The sequence below is a fragment of the Oncorhynchus kisutch genome, linkage group LG9 (genome assembly GCF_002021735.2).
Source record: "Oncorhynchus kisutch isolate 150728-3 linkage group LG9, Okis_V2, whole genome shotgun sequence".
Lineage (NCBI taxonomy): Eukaryota > Metazoa > Chordata > Actinopteri > Salmoniformes > Salmonidae > Oncorhynchus > Oncorhynchus kisutch.
The window spans coordinates 4,004,169-4,023,507 of NC_034182.2; the positions used below are offsets into that span (position 1 = coordinate 4,004,169).

Consider the following 19,339-nt stretch of genomic DNA (forward strand, 5'->3'; position numbering starts at 1 on the left):
ATTTAACCATACTAGACCACAGCGTTTTAATTGTGCTCTTCTCACCGTGTCTGTTGAAGCACATGTTGTCATACTGAGCAGGGACATGAGGCTCTGTGGCCACGACAGGCCATGTACACCATCCTCGGATTATCTCCCAATTCATCCAGATGAACACAGATTACACTTCGATCCACTTTCCTGTCATATTCACTCTAATCTACAATGGCCTTGGGATAGTCCTGTATAATCAGCATTATTTAATGACAGTTCATCTGTTCTCATTTGGAGAGAAATAGAAACCGATTCAGATGTTAATGTCTGAATCCAGTATGTATAGAACTGTGTTCTGTCTTGCCAGATATCCACCCTAGCATATACAGTAACATTCAGGCCAAGGTGTGCTGTGAAGTGAGGGCTGTGTGTGGTTATGTGACAGGGACTTGTAGGCTAGCATCCTGGACTGCAATCAGAGACTGTTTGCAGAAGTGTCACCTGACCATAATGCATGTTGAACTGGGGGAAACAAATAAGTAAACCAGTGAATAAAACTTTCACAAGTCAAAAACCTAAATAAACAGAGTGGAGCCTGTGGGAAAATCTGCAACAACAGTATTGAATATTGTATAAAACTAACTTTGTACTGTACGGTAGCTGTGTAGCCTACCCATTAAATTGTAATATCAACTAAAAGACTTCCTCATTCAAACATTTATGGCCATACTAGAGGACTAGTCCCATGTGAATAGTTGACATACAGTAGGAGTGTCTGACAGGAGGACCATTGTGCCACAATAAGTGTTTGCAATTACATTTTGTTTTATTCAAGCGCAAATAAATAGGTATTTACATAACAACTGCGTTAGTGTCGTTACAGAGCAGGTCAATGTTGTTACAGCATACAATTTCAACTGTTCAACTTGTTAAACGTATACCAATGTAATTACCATGAAGTAAATACATACATATTGTGGAACTGAATATCCTACAGTGATTTTTGTTGTTGTAGATATTATCGTGAATACACAAGTAGGCTATATGTAAGTGTAGCAGCATAAAATAGGTTTCAACATCGAACACGAGAACAATGGGAATACAGAAAAGATCCGTTCACTATAGGCAACTCTGCATCCTACAACTGTGGAATTTCGGCAACAAAGTATCCACGTCTCTAAGAACTCGGAAAATGTGTCTGTGAGAGATGGAGGCGAGGCGGCTGCTTTCGGCTTCTTCCCAGGTCAGTCTGATCTGATGCGCGTGGCCATGCCAGTGGAAAATACCGTTCATTTTCTCTCCTTCATTTTTTCCTTTCTGCGGGAAGCTTCGGATTCGGGAGCCGTGCCTTCTCTCCTCCTACAGACATCACATCCGGGTCAGTTGGCTGCAACTGTGTGTATAGCGAGCTCAGTTCAGCAACGCAGGCTGAGACAGCTGCTGTGTATCCTGTGCTGACATGGATACGACCACTGGCGTTTGTTGAAACTGTTCACCATAACATCAAGCTGGGAAGCTAAAACCAGGGACGCCCGCGGAAAGGACCGATAATTTCTTGCATGGGTGCCCTCAAGGGATAGCCACTATTCAGCCATGTCCAAAAGCCTGAAGAAGAAAAACCACTGGACCAACAAAGTCTATGAGAGTGTCCTTTGCAGGAATAAGGAAGGGGAGCTTGGGTTCGAGTTGAAGGGAGGCGCGGAGAATGGACAGTTCCCTTATCTTGGGGAGGTTAGGCAAGGCAAGGTGGCCTGCCAGAGCGGCAGACTGTCCCAAGATGAACTACTCCTTGAGGTCAATGAAACGCCAGTGGCCGGACTAACCATCAGGGACGTACATGCAGTGGTCAGACACAGCAAAGACCCTGTCCGCCTTAAGTGTGTCAAACAAGGTGAGTGAACTGTTTGCACGACTCTGTTATGAACTCTTTTGTCTGCTGTTGTTTAAAAATGCTTTGATACGTATTTCTATTGTTCCCCCAAAACATCGAAATAATGAATATCTTAAGTTGAAAGAAGACGCGGCTAGGGAGCGCAAACTTTTATTGTTGCTTCCTGATCTATTGTGTTCAAAGGGCGGACGTGCAACAAAGTTACATTCAAATGATGGTTATTTTGTAGCGCAGCTCCTTGAATTTCTCTATTGCACAGTTCATGTTGCTAAGTAGCAGAATTGGTGTCATGACTGGAATGGGGGTGTGTTATGTTTGAGAAGGTGTAATCGGATTCATTTTGTATATCCCGGAGGCGGTCGGCAGCTATCGATGATCTTGTAAAATATGCTATATATTTTTTATGGTTTGTACATTTTCTGCATTGAGGCATGTTTTGGGATTTATGTCGTTGGCCTGGCTGTCAGACAGGGTGGAATGTTACTCTGGAATGTTATTGTCAGGCGTGTGGGTGTGGCATTTTGTTTCATGATTTAGTAATGTGAGTTCTGATGTTGGCACATTTAAATGTTATAATTGATTTTCAGGGACATAAATTCTACTAATTAAGTATCACATTTCTTGAATTAATTTAGCGGGAAAAGGTACTAAAGTTCGACTACGGTTGCATCAGAAATAAGTCACCCATGTCATGGGCGAATTTTTGTCATTTTTATTGATACAGTATTCAGTTATGTATTTTGCGAGTAATTGCTTCACGTGCTGATTGGGTTACATTAGATGCACATGTACCCATGCAGGCTCGCGCCTGAAGTCAGAAGGCTTCAAGGTTTGGAAACATAGTGGCATGAAATATGTATCCCTTATTGTTGTGAGATTCTTCAACTCTAGATGGTTAGTTTGGAGTTAAAATATGTAGCCCATAGTAGACAACTTGTCCATGTATTATTTGTAAACCATATCAGGAGATAAGGCTATTGAACAGTAACATTCATTGATTAGACTTGTATTGTTTTGGGCACCTTACGGTCTTCTGGAAGGGACTCTTATAGAAAACATACATTCTCAGTATGCATGGAGAATAGAGCCTATGGGAGTTCCTTGTGGGGAAAACCGGACTCATTATGGTTGTAATAAAAGTGAAGGTGGCAGCTATGAACGTTTTTTTGTGATGTTTTTTAAATTTAATAATCACTTTCAACAAACATGAACACATGCATACAAAATGAAGTTTCACCTCCCACCTCATCCCAATCCCACTGCACCTGAGAACCGCAGGGATCAAATTAAATTAACATACAGTACATGGATCAAAAAAAAGAAACAAAACAAACACAAAACAAAGTGATTCAGCTGTAAGACGCCATTGGTTCAAAGTGTCTTCTTCAGTTCCATGAATGTGAGCAGTAGACAGCTCCATATAAATAACATGCTGCTATGAACCTTTCAACTGCATAGGCTATGGGGCTTTACTGAATATAGGCCTACGTTCTGACTGTGGGCGGCTTTAAACACACACAGTAGTTATGATAGAGAGCTTATAGAGATATAACACTTGCAGGAAAATATATATTTGCATTCTACATAGTGACGATCCTATGCCCTTCCCTACAGATTTGTTTCTTCTCTGAGATATAACATGGGATGTTTTGCATTTCAGGCTGGGTGAGAGATCTCTAGTCAATCCTCTTGGGGGTAAAAAAATAAATAAAATCAGCGAAACCCTGTAAGGAGCTTTGGATCAAAGTCTTTGGCTGTGTGCTTTGTGTGATTGGGAGGCCGTTCCACTTCATACCCAGGGGATTTTCTCAAATTAAAGATATATGAACCTAATTTTCACACTTCCTCTGTTAGACACGTCCCCATCGGATTGGTCAAGCTGTGGAAGTTTTGTCATGGCTTTGTTTGGATCACTTTAATAACTCTCTCTTGCTATAGTTGTTTATCAAGCAGGTTTTGCTTGTGCCAAAGTATTGATCTTTTAATTACAGATGTGGACATACTTTGATTGGACAGTAATATGCCCCCTTTTCAATTATCGCATACTAACGAGTTTAATTCAATTGCTTTTGTATCTTTCAGTGAAGATGATTCAGATGGCTCAAATCTGTCTATTTAGAAGCTCTTGGTATCTTTCAGTGAAGATGATTCAGATGGCTCAAATCTGTTCCATTTAGAAGCTCTTGGTATCTTTCAGTGAAGATGATTCAGATGGCTCAAATCTGTTCCATTTAGAAGCTCTTGGTATCTTTCAGTGAAGATGATTCAGATGGCTCAAATCTGTTCCATTTAGAAGCTCTTGGTATCTTTCAGTGAAGATGATTCAGATGGCTCAAATCTGTTCCATTTAGAAGCTCTTGGTATCTTTCAGTGAAGATGATTCAGATGGCTCAAATCTGTTCCATTTAGAAGCTCTTGGTATCTTTCAGTGAAGATGATTCAGATGGCTCAAATCTGTTCCATTTAGAAGCTCTTGGTATCTTTCAGTGAAGATGATTCAGATGGCTCAAATCTGTTCCATTTAGAAGCTCTTGGTATCTTTCAGTGAAGATGATTCAGATGGCTCAAATCTGTTCCATTTAGAAGCTCTTGGTATCTTTCAGTGAAGATGATTCAGATGGCTCAAATCTGTTCCATTTAAAAACTCTTGGTATCTTTCAGTGAAGATGATTCAGATGGCTCAAATCTGTTCCATTTAGAAGCTCTTGGTATCTTTCAGTGAAGATGATTCAGATGGCTCAAATCTGTTCCATTTAGAAGCTCTTGGTATCTTTCAGTGAAGATGATTCAGATGGCTCAAATCTGTTCCATTTAGAAGCTCTTGGTATCTTTCAGTGAAGATGATTCAGATGGCTCAAATCTGAACCATTTAGAAGCTCTTTGTATCTTTCCAGGCCAAAGAGCTTTGGTATGCCAGAGAGACGGTGGGTGTCAGGTCTGATATGACATCATATGGAGATTCCCCATGCAGAGTGGCAGGGAAGACAGTTTATCCCGACTGCTACTGTCTTGCCCATTCAGAATTGATTACACAGTAATATATACAGTAGAGGTCGACCGATTATGATTTTTCAACACCGATACCGATTATTGGAGGACCAAAAAAGCCGATACCGATTAATCGTTTTTTTAATAACTTTTTTTATTTAAAAACTATTTTTTTTTATAATGACAATTACAACAATACTGAATGAACACTTATTTTAATATAATATAATAGATCAATAAATTCAATTTAGCCTCAAATAAATAATGAAATATGTTCACTTTGGTTTAAATAATGCAAAAACAAAGTGTTGGAGAAGAAAGTAAAAGTGCAATATGTGCTATGTAAGAAAGCTAACCTTTCAGTTCCTTGCTCAGAACATGAGAACATATTAAAGCTGGTGGTTCCTTTTAACGTGATTCTTCAATATTCCCAGGTAAGAAGTTTTAGGTTGTAGTTATTATTGAAATTATAGGACTATTTCCCTCTATACCATTTGTATTTCATTAACCTTTGACTATTGGATGTTCTTATAGGCACTTTAGTATTGCCAGTGTAACAGTATAGCTTCCGTCCCTCTCCTCGCTCCTCCCTGGAATCGAACCAGGAATACAACGACAACAGCCACCCTTGAAGCAGCGTTACCCATGCAGAGCAAGGGAAACAACCACAGGCACAGAGCGAGTGACGTTTGAAACGCTATTAGCGCACGCTAACTAGCCAGCCATTTCACTTCGGTTACACCAGCCTCATCTCGGGAGTTGATAGGCTTGAGGTCCTAAACAGCGCAATGCTTGACGCACAACAAAGAGCTGCTGGCAAAACGCACAAAAGTGCCGTTTGAATGAATGTTTATCCGCCTGCTTCTGCCTACCACCGCTCAGTCAGATACTTAGATACTTGTATGCTTGTATGCTAAGTCAGATTATATGCAACGCAGGACACGCTAGATAATATCTAGTAATATCATCAACCATGTGTAGTTAACTAGTGATTATGATTGATTGATTGTTTTTTATAAAATAAGTTTAATGCTAGCTAGCAACTTACCTTGGCTTACTGCATTCGCGTAACAGGCAGTCTCCTTGTGGAGTGCAACGAGAGAGAGGCAGGTCGTTATTGCGTTGGACTAGTTAACTGTAAGATTGGATCCCCCGAGCTGACAAGGTACAAATCTGTCATTCTGCCCCTGAACGAGGCAGTTAACCCACCGTTTCTAGGCCGTCATTGAAAATAAGAATGTGTTCTTAACTGGTTAAATAAGTTAAATAAAGATTAAATAAAGGTGTAAAAAACAAAAATAATCGGTGTACAAAAATACCGATTTCCGATTGTTATGAAAACTTGAAATCGGCCCTAATTATTCAACCATTCCAATTAATCGGTCAACCTCTAATATACAGCACAGTGGCACAAGTCTGATAGTGACCTTGAACGTTTTGATGCCACATGCCAGTCTTCTTATCAAGAGAACTGGGGACACCGCTGAACGTAGCCAAAGTGCTCATCATTCTCAGCCAGTTGAAGGGCAGTATCGCTGACAAGTTTACACGCTTGATTTAACCTCCAATGGTTGATCAGGGTGTTTTAAATAATATATCTCATGTGAACAGTGTGATGCTTCAATAGGGTCATAACACGAACACATCCTCCCCCTCAGACTATTGCTTTACACATTCCTTCCTCCTTCATTGTGGTCTTTGATGCCATTAAATAGTTCTAGATCCTAGTTTAATAGGTTTACAGCCCTGCATCTCTGTTTTGCAGTTATGTGATTAGCCGTGCTGGAGCGCTCAATTTCCGTTGTGCTTTAACCCTTGTGTGGTGTTCATGTTTTTGTTATTCACCCAATGTTTGCGGGTCTGATGGACCCACAACATTATTGGGTTTTTAAAACAATACACCATAACAATTTACCTAAAAATGTACGCATATCATTTACAAGCAATATACACAGCATACATGGTTAACATTTACCTCTGCTAGATCACATTTATCAATGAAAGCGCTATTCATTTTTTTAAATAAAATGTTTTTTTTATTTTTTTTAATCTATTATAATCAAGACATGGGATATATATACTTCCGACTTCAACTATATATATATATATATATATATATACTTCCAACTTCAACTATATATATATATATATACAGTGCCTTGCGAAAGTATTCGGCCCCCTTGAACTTTGCGACCGTTTGCCACATTTCAGGCTTCAAACATAAAGATATAAAACTGTATTTTTTTGTGAAGAATCAACAACAAGTGGGACACAATCATGAAGTGGAACGACATTTATTGGATATTTCAAACTTTTTTAACAAATCAAAAACTGAAGAATTGGGCGTGCAAAATTATTCAGCCCCTTTACTTTCAGTGCAGCAAACTCTCTCCAGAAGTTCAGTGAGGATCTCTGAATGATCCAATGTTGACCTAAATGACTAATGATGATAAATACAATCCACCTGTGTGTAATCAAGTCTCTGTATAAATGCACCTGCACTGTGATAGTCTCAGAGGTCCGTTAAAAGCGCAGAGAGCATCATGAAGAACAAGGAACACACCAGGCATGTCCGAGATACTGTTGTGAAGAAGTTTAAAGCCGGATTTGGATACAAAAATATTTCCCAAGCTTTAAACATCCCAAGGAGCACTGTGCAAGCGATAATATTGAAATGGAAGGAGTATCAGACCACTGCAAATCTACCAAGACCTGGCCGTCCCTCTAAACTTTCAGCTCATACAAGGAGAAGACTGATCAGAGATGCAGCCAAGAGGCCCATGATCACTCTGGATGAACTGCAGAGATCTACAGCTGAGGTGGGAGACTCTGTCCATAGGACAACAATCAGTCGTATATTGCACAAATCTGGCCTTTATGGAAGAGTGGCAAGAAGAAAGCCATTTCTTAAAGATATCCATAAAAAGTGTTGTTTAAAGTTTGCCACAAGCCACCTGGGAGACACACCAAACATGTGGAAGAAGGTGCTCTGGTCAGATGAAACCAAAATTGAACTTTTTGGCAACAATGCAAAATGTTATGTTTGGCGTAAAAGCAACACAGCGCATCACCCTGAACACACCATCTCCACTGTCAAACATGGTGGTGGCAGCATCATGGTTTGGGCCTGCTTTTCTTCAGCAGGGACAGGGAAGATGGTTAAAATTGATGGGAAGATGGATGGAGCCAAATACAGGACCATTCTGGAAGAAAACCTGATGGAGTCTGCAAAAACCTGAAACTGGGACGGAGATTTGTCTTCCAACAAGACAATGATCCAAAACATAAAGCAAAATCTACAATGGAATGGTTCAAAAATAAACATATCCAGGTGTTAGAATGGCCAAGTCAAAGTCCAGACCTGAATCCAATCGAGAATCTGTGGAAAGAACTGAAAACTGCTGTTCACAAATGCTCTCCATCCAACCTCACTGAGCTCGAGCTGTTTTGCAAGGAGGAATGGGAAAAAATTTCTGTCTCTCGATGTGCAAAACTGATAGAGACATACCCCAAGCGACTTACAGCTGTAATCGCAGCAAAAGGTGACGCTACAAAGTATTAACTTAAGGGGGCTGAATAATTTTGCACGCCCAATTTTTCAGTTTTTGATTTGTTAAAAAAGTTTGAAATATCCAATAAATGTCGTTCCACTTCATGATTGTGTCCCACTTGTTGTTGATTCTTCACAAAAAAATACAGTTATATAACTTTATGTTTGAAGCCTGAAATGTGGCAAAAGGTCGCAAAGTTCAAGGGGGCCGAATACTTTCGCAAGGCACTATATATATATATATATATATATATATATATATATATATATATATATATATATATAGTTGAAGTCGGAAGTTTACATACACCTTAGCCAAATACATTTAAACTCAGTTTTTCACAATCCCTGACATTTAATCCTAGTAAACATTCCCTGTTTTAGGTCAGTTAGGATCACCACTTTATTTTAAGAATGTGAAATGTCAGAATAATAGTAGAGTGATTTATTTCAGCTTTTATTTCTTTCACCACATTCCCAGTGGGTCAGAAGTTTCCATACACTCAGTTAGTATTTGGTAGCATTGCCTTTAAATTGTTTAATTCGGGTAAAACGTTTTGGGTAGCCTTCCACAAGTTGGGTGAATTTTGGCCCATTTCTCCTGACAGAGCTGGTGTAACCAAGTCAGGTTTGTAGGCCTCCTTGCTCGCACACGCTTTTTCAGTTCTGCCCACCAAATTTCTATAGGATTGAGGTCAGGGCTTTGTGATGGCCACTCCAATACCTTGACTTTGTTGTCCTTAAGCCATTTTGCCACAACTTTGTAAGTATGATTGGGGTCATTGTCCATTTGGAAGACCCATTTGCGACCAAGCTTTAACTTCCTGACTGATGTCCTGAGATGTTGCTTCAATATATCCACATCATTTTCCAACCTCATGATGCCATCTATTTTGTGAAGTGCACCAGTCCCTCCTGCAGCAAAGCACCCTCACAACATGAAGCTGCCACCCCCGAGCTTGGGATGGTGTTCTTCGGCTTGCATGCCTCCCCCTTTTTACTCCAAACATAATGATGGTCATTATGGCCAAACCGTGCTGTTTTTGTTTCATCAGACCGGAGGACATTTCTCCAAAAAGTACAATCTTTGTCCCCATGTGCAGTTGTAAACCGTAGTCTGGCTTTTTTATGGCGGTTTTGGAGCTATGGCTTCTTCCTTGCTGAGTGGCCTTTCAGGTTATGTTGAAATAGGACTCATTTTACTGTGGATATAGATACTTTTGTACCTGTTTCCTCCAGTATCTTCACAAGGTCCTTTGCTGTTGTTCTGGGATTGATTTGCACATTTCGCACCAAAGTACGTTCATCTCTAGGAGACAGAACGTGTCTTCTTCCTGAGCTTTATGACGGCTGTGTGGTCCCATGGTGTTTATACTTGCGTACTATTGTTTGTACAGATGAACGTGGTACCTTCAAGTGTTTGGAAATTGCTCCCAATGATGAGCCAGACTTGTGGAGGTCTACAATTTTTTTCTGAGGTCTTGGCTGATTTATTTGGATTTTCCCATGATGTCAAGCAAAGAGGCAGAGTTTGAAGGTAGGACTTGAAATACATCCAAAGGTACACCAATTGACTCAAATGATATCAATTAGCCTATCAAAAGCTTCTAAAGCCATGACATCATTTTCTGGAATTGTCCAAGCTGTTTAAAGGCACAGTCAACTCAGTGTATGTAAACTTCTGACCCACTGGAATTGTGATACAGTGAATTATAAGTTAAATAATCTGTCTGTAAACAATTGTTGGGAAAATGACTTGTGTCATGCATAAAGTAGATGTCCTAACCGACTTGCAAAACTATAGTTTGTTAACAAGACATTTGTGGAGTGGTTGAAAAACAAGTTGTAATGACTCCAACCTAAGTGTACGTGAACTTCTGACTTCAACTGTATATTGAACAAATATAAATGAAACAAGGTTTTCATCACTATTGATGTTTATTGCTTTGAACTGAACAAGTTGGAAGGACAAATTTTACATACAGTATTTTATGGAAATGATAAATGAGCCCCATTGAACACAAATTAAGGCCGCACTACAGAAAACATGAGGGACAGAGTTTCACTCTGTGTGTGTGTGTGTTGCAAATGTATTTCTTGCACTTGATGCATGTGTACTGTGTCTTCCTGTCCTTCTTGGGTCCCCACACATCGCACCACTTCTTCTTCATGCTACCCGCTTCCATCTGGAATGATGAAAACAATTAGTTCAGGAATTTTACAAACATTTCACTCACACACTCACATACATACTACTGTTCAAATGTTTGGGGTCACATGTTTTAATGGAATACCTACATAGGAGTACAGAGGCCCATTATCATCAACCATCACTCCTGTGTTCCAAAGGCACGTTGTGTTAGCTGCAATAAAACTGCAGCAATAAAACTGGCGTTCTTTAGCAGCAATAAAACTGCCGTTCTTTAGACTAGATGAGTATCTGGAGCATCAGCATTTGTGTGTTCGATTACAGGCTAAAAATGGCCAGAAACAAAGCACTTTCTTCAGTCTATTCTTGTTCTGAGAAATGTAGGCTATTCCATGTGAGAAATTGCCAAGAAACTGAAGATCTTGTACAACGCTGTGTACTACTCCCTTCACAAAACAGCAAAAACTGGCCCAAACCACATCCCTTGGTTCTTCTCAGGGGCTCCTCCATCTGGCTTCCCTGTATACACTTGCAAGTTCCACACATATGATGAAGCAGCATCACAGGCAGTCCAGATCTTGATTCCATATTTTGCGGGTTTAAACGGTATGTACTGCCTGAAGGGGCAGCGCCCCCTAAATGACATAAGCTCTTCATCAACAGTAACGTTGGGCCCAGGGTTGTAAAACAGGAGAAGGCGGTCCACTCACTTGTCCCACACTGACCTGATTGCATCTAGCTTGTCTCTCTGCCGCCGAGCTGGACTGGTGTCTCGGTTATCGAAGCGGATAATCCTGGAAATAATGTGGAATTTTTCCAGAGACATTGTTGCACTGAAAAGTTCTCTGCCAGTTTCTGCATCCCACATGGATTCTGTGGATTCCCCATTGGATCTGAAAACACCAGCAAGGATAAGAACCCCGAAGTATGCATGTAAATGAGTTTAGTCCATCTCCTTCCATCTCTCCCTAAAAACACGCCTTCCCTCCAAATGACTGCAGTCTAGAATGATTTCCTGGATGGTGTCTGGGATGAACAGTTGAAAAGAAGACTTTATGTCCTGAACATGAGTAACCGCCATCCGCGTCGGCCCTGATTACATCCTTATCACCTTGGCAGCCATGCGGGGTGGCTCATTCCTTGGGTAAGAAGACCATTACATTTCAAAATGTTTTGACATCCATATTTGTCCTCCTGCAGGCTGCTGATGAGCTGGTTGCTGAGGGACTAATCTTGAGGCTGGCTGAAGGTCAATCTCATCCTCTTCTTCCAACTCAATGTCAGACTCCGAATTGACAGAGACATGATCCTCATATTCTGAAAATTCTTCATCTTCCAAAATGGAAGACACTCCTTCCACACTAGCTTCTCTCCCTGAAAAAAATATTTCTAAGGCCCTCTGAGCAGAGATTTTTTTTTGCCATTTTGATGCAAAGCTATTTATTTGTTGTGTCCCTCTGCCAATTTGCACCTGGCTGGGGTAGAGTGGGGGGGGGAAATGTTTTTATTTGATTTATGTTTTACAATGTATGGGAATAATGTATTGTAATAACATTGTGCAGGTTCCCGCAAGACATTGTGTAGTTTCACACACTACAAAGGGTAAAGAGTGCGAGAAAAGTGGGAGACAGGCAGACAGGCAAGGAGACAGACAGGTTATTATTGCTATGTTGAAACAGCAGGCCCAGGGGGGAGGAAGACAATGAAGGCACACAGCAAACCTTTTTGTTTAATTTTTTACTTATTTTCACCTACACACACACTTTTCCACACTTCTTTTATCCTCGGGTCCAGTGGACACGAGCACCACATATGTAATATAAATGTGTAGGGGGGTGCCCCGTGTGCACTCAATGAAAATGTGTTATTTTACATGTTCTTCACGGAAAATGAGCCAATGCCAATGAGTCTCAGGTTGAAAAAAAATATTAATTGTAATTTTTCTTTTAATAAACATTGAAAATGGGTCCCACAGTTTCCCATACATTTTTCATGACCTGTGTAAGTAATCCAAGTGTTCCAGTCCACACACACACACACACACACACACACACACACACACACACACACACACACTGCAACTGCAGCCTCAGGAGGAAAAATTTGGCTTGCCACCAAAAACATTCACAAACTTCTACAGATGCACAATCGAGAGGATCCTGTTGGGCTGTATCACCGCCTGGTACGGCAACTGCTGCGCCCACAATGGTAAGGCTCTCCAGAGGGTAGTGAGGTCTGCACAACGCAAACTACCTGCCCTCCAGGACACCTACAGCACCCGAAGTCACAAGAAGGTCAAAAAGATCATCAAGGACAACAACCACCCGAGCCACTGCCTGTTCACCCCGCTATCATCCAGAAGGCGAGGTCAGTACAGGTGCATCAAAGCTGGGACCGAGAGATTGAAAAACAGCTTCTATCTCAAGGCCATCAGACTGTTAAACAGCCACCACTAACATTGAGTGGCTGCTGCCAACACACTGACTCAACTCCAGCCACTTTAATAATGGGAATTGATGGAAATTGATGTAAAATATATCACTAGCCACTTTTAACAATGCTACTTAATATAATGTTTACATACCCTACATTATTAATCTCATATGTATATACTGTACTCTATCATCTACTGCATCTTTATGTAATACATGTATCACTAGTAACTTTAAACTATGCCACTGTTTACATATCCTACATTACTCATCTCATATGTATATACTGTACTCGATACCATCTACTGCATCTTGCCTATGCCGCTCTGTACCATCACTCATTCATAGATCTTTATGTACATATTCTTATCCCTTTACACTTGTGTGTATAAGGTAGTAGTTTTGGAATTGTTAGATTAGATTACTCGTTGGTTATTACTGCATTGTCGGAACTAGAAGCACAAGCATTTCGCTACACTCGCATTAACATCTGCTAACCATGTGTATGTGACAAATCAATTTGATTTGAGAATCTGAGGTCTTCATTGGTCCTCTAGGAGAGGATTAGATGAGATTGCCAGCAGGAATCAACTCTGTGTTCAGGATGTAATTAGAATATCTCAACTACAGCTGATTGGGACATTACCCAAGATAGGACCCAACACAGGACAGTTACACCCTGAAATTGAATGGATAGACTCAGACAACTGCGGTCTAATGAATCTTCACAATGAGAAGGACACAAAAGAGATATGACTGGCAGGCAGCAGAACCAGCTCTGTATTCTGGTATAGCCTCAGTCAGTGGACTGACACTAGTGGTGTACTCTTATGTAAAGGTGATTGTATGTTTTTCACTAAACCCATCAACTCTTGCTCTGTTTTCCAGAGGCTAAGCTGTGGTTCAGCAAACCAGTCTGCTTCACCTCACAGCCAGGCTCTGCTTCTCAGCCAGTCTTAGTCAGCGAGTGGGTACGGAAGTGGGACTGTATGGCACCATAGTGAGACACCAGTTTCTCGTGACAGATGAAACATTGAGTAGCTGGCCAGGCCAGCGTGAAAATGAGATTTGGTTCTGAGATTGGTGAGAGACTGGCTGAGTGCCCAAGATGCAGACTTGGCCTCCCAGAGAGGTGTTGGGCGCAGGTACGAGGAGCCATTTCCAGGTCAGCTCGAGGCGTTAGTGGTCCTCATCCGTGGCCCACTAGGCACCCTGGCTAGAAAAATAAATTAAGTCTGAGTGGCATGGGCTCTAGACTCTGTGGACTGCTGGAGCGTTGGCACTCTGCACAGCAACAAGCAACCATGTCCATGACTACCCTCCAAGCAAGGAGAAGGCATCTATAAACTTTGCTGGCTTCATTTTAAAACCACTCCGTCTTTTTCTCCTCGAGCGCTCCGACCTGTCAAGAGCATGTTATGTGAAGGAGAGAGGAGGATAGGGAGGAGGACCTGACTCAGCAACACCCTCTCCAGCATGCACGCCCCACACAGGGGGGTATATTTTTCCCCCACTAGTAACAACATCCACATACAGGAATGCACAGCCTGTCTGAGCTCCTGGACGTTGAATTGTATTGCAGCTCAGCCTGTCTGTTAAGCACTCATATGTTGCACAGTTGGTCAGAATTACTTGTATAATCACTTTGGATACAGTTGAAGTCGGAAGTTTACATACACTTAGGTTGGAGTTATTAAAACAGGTTTTAAACCACTCCACAAATTTCTTGTTAACAAACTATAGTTTTGGCAAGTCGGTTAGGACATCTACTTAGTGCATGACACAAGTCATTTTTCCAACAATTGTTTACAGACAGATTATTTCACTTATAATTCACTGTATCACAATTCCAGTGGGTCAGAAGTTAACATACAATAAGTTGACTGAGCCTTGAAACAGCTTGGAAAATTCCAGAAAATGATGTCATGGCTTTAGAGGCTTCTGATAGGCTAATAGACAGGCTAATTGACATCATTTGAGTCAATTGGAGGTGTACCTGTGGATGTAATTCAAGGCCTACCTTCAAACTCAGTGCCTCTTTGCTTGACATCATGGGAAAATCCAAATAAATCAGCCAAGACCTCAGGAAAACATTTGTAGACCTCCACAAGTCTGGTTCATCCGTGGGAGCAATTTCCAAATGCCTGAAGGTACTACGTTCATCTGTACAAAGAATAGTACGCAAGTGTAAACCCCATGGGACCACGCAGCGGTCATACCGCTCAGGAAGGAGACACGTTCTGTCTCCTAGAGATGAACTTACTTTGGTGCGAAATGTGCAAATCGATCCCAGAACAACAGCAAGGACCTTGTGAAGATGCTGGAGGAAACTGGTACAAAAGTATCTATATCCACAGTAAAACGAGTCCTATATTGACATAACCTGAAAGGCCGCTCAGCAAGGAAGAAGGCACCACTCCAAAACCACCATAAAAAAAGATTACGGTTTGCAACTGCACATGGGGACAAAGATTACTTTTTTGAGAAATGTCCTCTGGTCTGATGAAACAAAAATAGAACTGTTTGGCCATAATGACCATCGTTATGTTTGGAGGAAAAAGGGGGATGCTTGCAAGCCGAAGAACACCATCCCAACTGTGAAGCATGTGGATATATTGAAGCAACATCTCAAGACATCAGTCAGGAAGTTAAAGCTTGGTCGCGAATGGGTCTTCCAAATGGACAATAACCCCAAGCAAACTTACAAAGTTGTGGCAAAATGGCTTAAGGACAACAAAGTCAAGGTATTGGAGTGGCCATCACAAAGCCCTGACCTCAACCCTATAGAAAGTTTGTGGGCAGAACTGAAAAAGCGTGTGCGAGCAAGGCACCCTACAAACCTGACTCAGTTACACCAGCTCTGTCAGGAGGATTGGGCCAAAATTCACCAAACTTATTGTGGGAAGTTTATGGAAGGCTACCCAAAACGTTTGACCCAAGTTAAACAATTTAAAGGCAATGCTACCAAATACTAATACTAACAGGCCCCCATTAACATCGACGGGGCTGTCGTGGAGCGGGTCAAGAGTTTCAAGTTACGTGGTTTCCACATCACCAACAAACTATCATGGTCCAAACATACCAAGACAGTCATGAAGAGGGCACGACAAAACCTTTTCCCCCTCAGGAGACTGAAAAGATTTGGCATGGGTCCCCAGATCATCAAAAGGTTCTACAGCTGCACCATCGAGAGCGTCCTGCCTGACCGGTTACACCTGGTATGGCAACTGCTCGGCATCTGACCGTAAGGCGCTACAGAGGGTAGTGCGTACAGCCCAGTACATCACTGGGGCCAAGCTTCCTGCCATCCAGGACTTATACAATAGGCGGTGTCAGAGAAAGGATCATAGAGTTGTCAGAGACTCCAGTCACCCAAGTTATAGACTGTTTTCTCTGCTACCGCATGGCAAGCGGTACCGGAGCGCCAAGTTTAGGACCAAAAGGCTCCTCAACAGCTTCTACCCCCAACCAATAAGACTGCTGAACAATTTATAAAAAAAACACCGGACAATTTACATTGACCCCCCCCCCCCCCTTTTGTACACTGCTGATACTCTTTGTTTATTATCTATGCATAGTCACTTCACCCCCACCTACATGTACAAATGACCTCAACTATCCTGTACCCCCTCACACTGACTAGGTACCGGAGCCCCCTGTATATAGCCTTGTTATTCTTATTGGGTTACTTTTTATTATTACTTTTTTATTTTAGTCTATTTGGTAAATATTTTCTTAATCAACAGTTCAGTTCAAAAAGAGTTAAGGGCTTGTAAGTCAGCATTTCAAGGTAAAGCCTGCACTTGTTGTATTCGGCATATGTGTCAAAGTTTGATTTGATTTCTAGGGTACCATATTGTCCATTCGGTCACTCTGGAACCAGCCCAATTCATCATCACTATGTCAGTTCACCTCTGAGAGTGTGTAAGTAGCACACGCACAGACACAGACACACACACTACCTGCCTCTGGGACTATTCTGCTGCTGTTTCTCTTCAGTCATGCGTCCTAACGTGCGCTCACTCACCATCCCCTTGGGTTGTCAGCATACCTGTGAAGCAGCGAGGCTGGATAGAGGTGGAGACATCCTGCTACTGTGTGCTGTTTTTACACTGACTCCTAGCCTGACCTCTGGGGACAGCTGGGTAGTGATACATCAGACCAGACACTCACACAGCACAGCAGACCTGTCTGTCTTATTCATCCTATCGAGCTGGCCAACTCTCTCCGTCAACCTGCACTCGAGGGGGTTCCATGAACTGTATGGAGGAGCTCCACTGCATTCTCTGCACCGGGGACTGGTGTCCATGATATTGTGGGGACTTTTTCTGTTGTGTATCTTGTGAACACAAAAGTTGGGTCTGTGTTAGATGTTTCACCAGAGATGGTAGAAATCAGCTTTGAGATGTCTGTTGCGTCCGTCGTTAGATGAATGAGACCAAAGCGCTGCATGGAAAATGATTTTTAATACTGAACTCCAACAAAATACCAAACCGAACGTAAAGTTCTACAGGGCTAGACAGCAACTATGCAAAAACAAGATCCCACAATCTAAGGTGGGAAAAAGGGCTGCCTAAGTATGATTCCCCAATCAGAGACAACGATAGACAGCTGCCTCTGATTGGGAACCATACCCGGCCAACAAAGAAATAGAAAAACTAGAATGCCCACCCAAATCACACCCCGACCTAACCAAACAGAGAAATAAAAAGGTTCTATAAGGTCAGGGCGTGACAATGTCTGCGTTAAAAGACAGTATTATCATGTCGTCTGTGTCACAGTATAGGAGACTATTGTAAAGTAGCCTGTAGTAAAAGAGCAAAATATTTCTCTGTTACTCTGCAAGACACTGCAGTTAGTAGCAGTTTGAAAGTATCTCTCTGACTGCCAAGAGACATAACATTTAACCTAACCTAAACATGTACTTCATCCAGACAGACCTAGATGATAAATAACTTTTCTATTATTTCTCTATTTTCTTTCTCTCTGCATTGTTGGGAAGGGCCTGTAAGTAAGCGTTTCACTGTTAGTCTTCAACTGTTATTTATGAAGCATCTGACGAATAGCATTTTATTTTATTTCAATAAAATGCATCTGTACCTACAGTATTTACCGGTACTAGATATTTGGAATTTGACACAGATACTGCTGCAAGCCAGATGCAATATCTGTTCTCCACACACAGTGGCTGACCAGCGTCCGTTACCAAGGAAGCTAAGCAGAGATACCGGATGTCATTATCATACTCTATTTGACATAACCACCCTCTGTGAAGTGTCTCTATGAGATGTTTTTCAGTTGATTTTGAATCCACTCAGATGCTAAAGGAAATTGACTTTTAAAGCTCCACAGAGAACAGACCAGAATGCTTTGTTACCAGTGCTATCCTGAAACCACTTTGTGTGATACATTATATTAGGGTCCTCCCTGGTTCGCCTATAGCTCATTGGATTTCAGCTGAAGTTATTTCTTTTGAATCTCTGGGCTTCTGTCAGATGTGTAGGTTTAGATACACGTAGACCTATAAGTGAATTATTAAAATGGCATGGTGTATTCAGGAAGTATGTTTTCCAGAGGGTCCATCATATGCTGTATATGCTCACATTAATCCCTGGTATTACAATCTCAAGATATACATTGTGGCAATTTGGATGTATTGGATTGTTAATCCCATAGAGTGTCACACTCAAATACCATTTACTCATTCATGATTACAATGATGCACACACACGCTCGCGCGTGGATGCACTGGGCTGTGAAGGCGTACTGGCGACACAGTGAGTAGAGCCAGCAGAGGATATCCTGGACCGAGGAGGCGGTCTGGAGCGTAGAGCTGGCACCAGGCGTCCTGGCTGGACTGTGGGCTGTGAAAAAGCCGGCGCAGGATATCCTAAATTGTAAAGTCTTTAGTCTGTATGTCTTTTTGGTTACGTGTCAGACCCCAGTAAGACCAGCCGTCCCCAGTGGCGTCGGGTAATAGGGGATCCTAATAAATCAAATCATATGGACACACTTTAAGCAATAACCCTTATATCAAATGTGAGCGCTCACAATCACATCCGGACAAACATTTATACTACATTCAAAGCAAACCGTTTATATCCAAACCACAACTGAAACCGCAAGCCATCTCTGTTTCACAGTTGAAGGGGATATTTTAAGACTATCTCTAAGTAGTGAAAGTGGGATCAGACTCTGATGTTTGAAAGACAGAGTATAATTGACATACACTGAGTGTTCAAAAAACATAAGAACATCTTCCTAATATTGAGTTGAATCCCTTTTTTTTGCCCCTGGAACTGCCTCAGTTCGTCGGGCATGGACTCTAAGAGTGTTGAAAGCGTTCCACAGGGATG

At 41.6% G+C, this 19,339-nt stretch overlaps 1 protein-coding gene across 8 annotated transcripts in view; it reads left to right on the top strand.

Annotated features, from left to right (window-relative positions):
* The first annotated feature begins 786 nt into the window (after window positions 1–786).
* The window catches only part of magi2a (membrane associated guanylate kinase, WW and PDZ domain containing 2a), a 275,882-nt gene continuing 257,329 nt past the window's right edge, over window positions 787–19,339 (top strand). For all 8 annotated transcript variants that reach the window (XM_031831557.1, XM_031831550.1, XM_031831551.1 and 5 more), the window contains exon 1: window positions 787–1,864. In XM_031831557.1, the coding sequence (XP_031687417.1) occupies window positions 1,567–1,864 (298 nt within the window). In that variant the 5' untranslated portion in view covers window positions 787–1,566. The remainder of the gene's footprint in view (window positions 1,865–19,339) is intronic.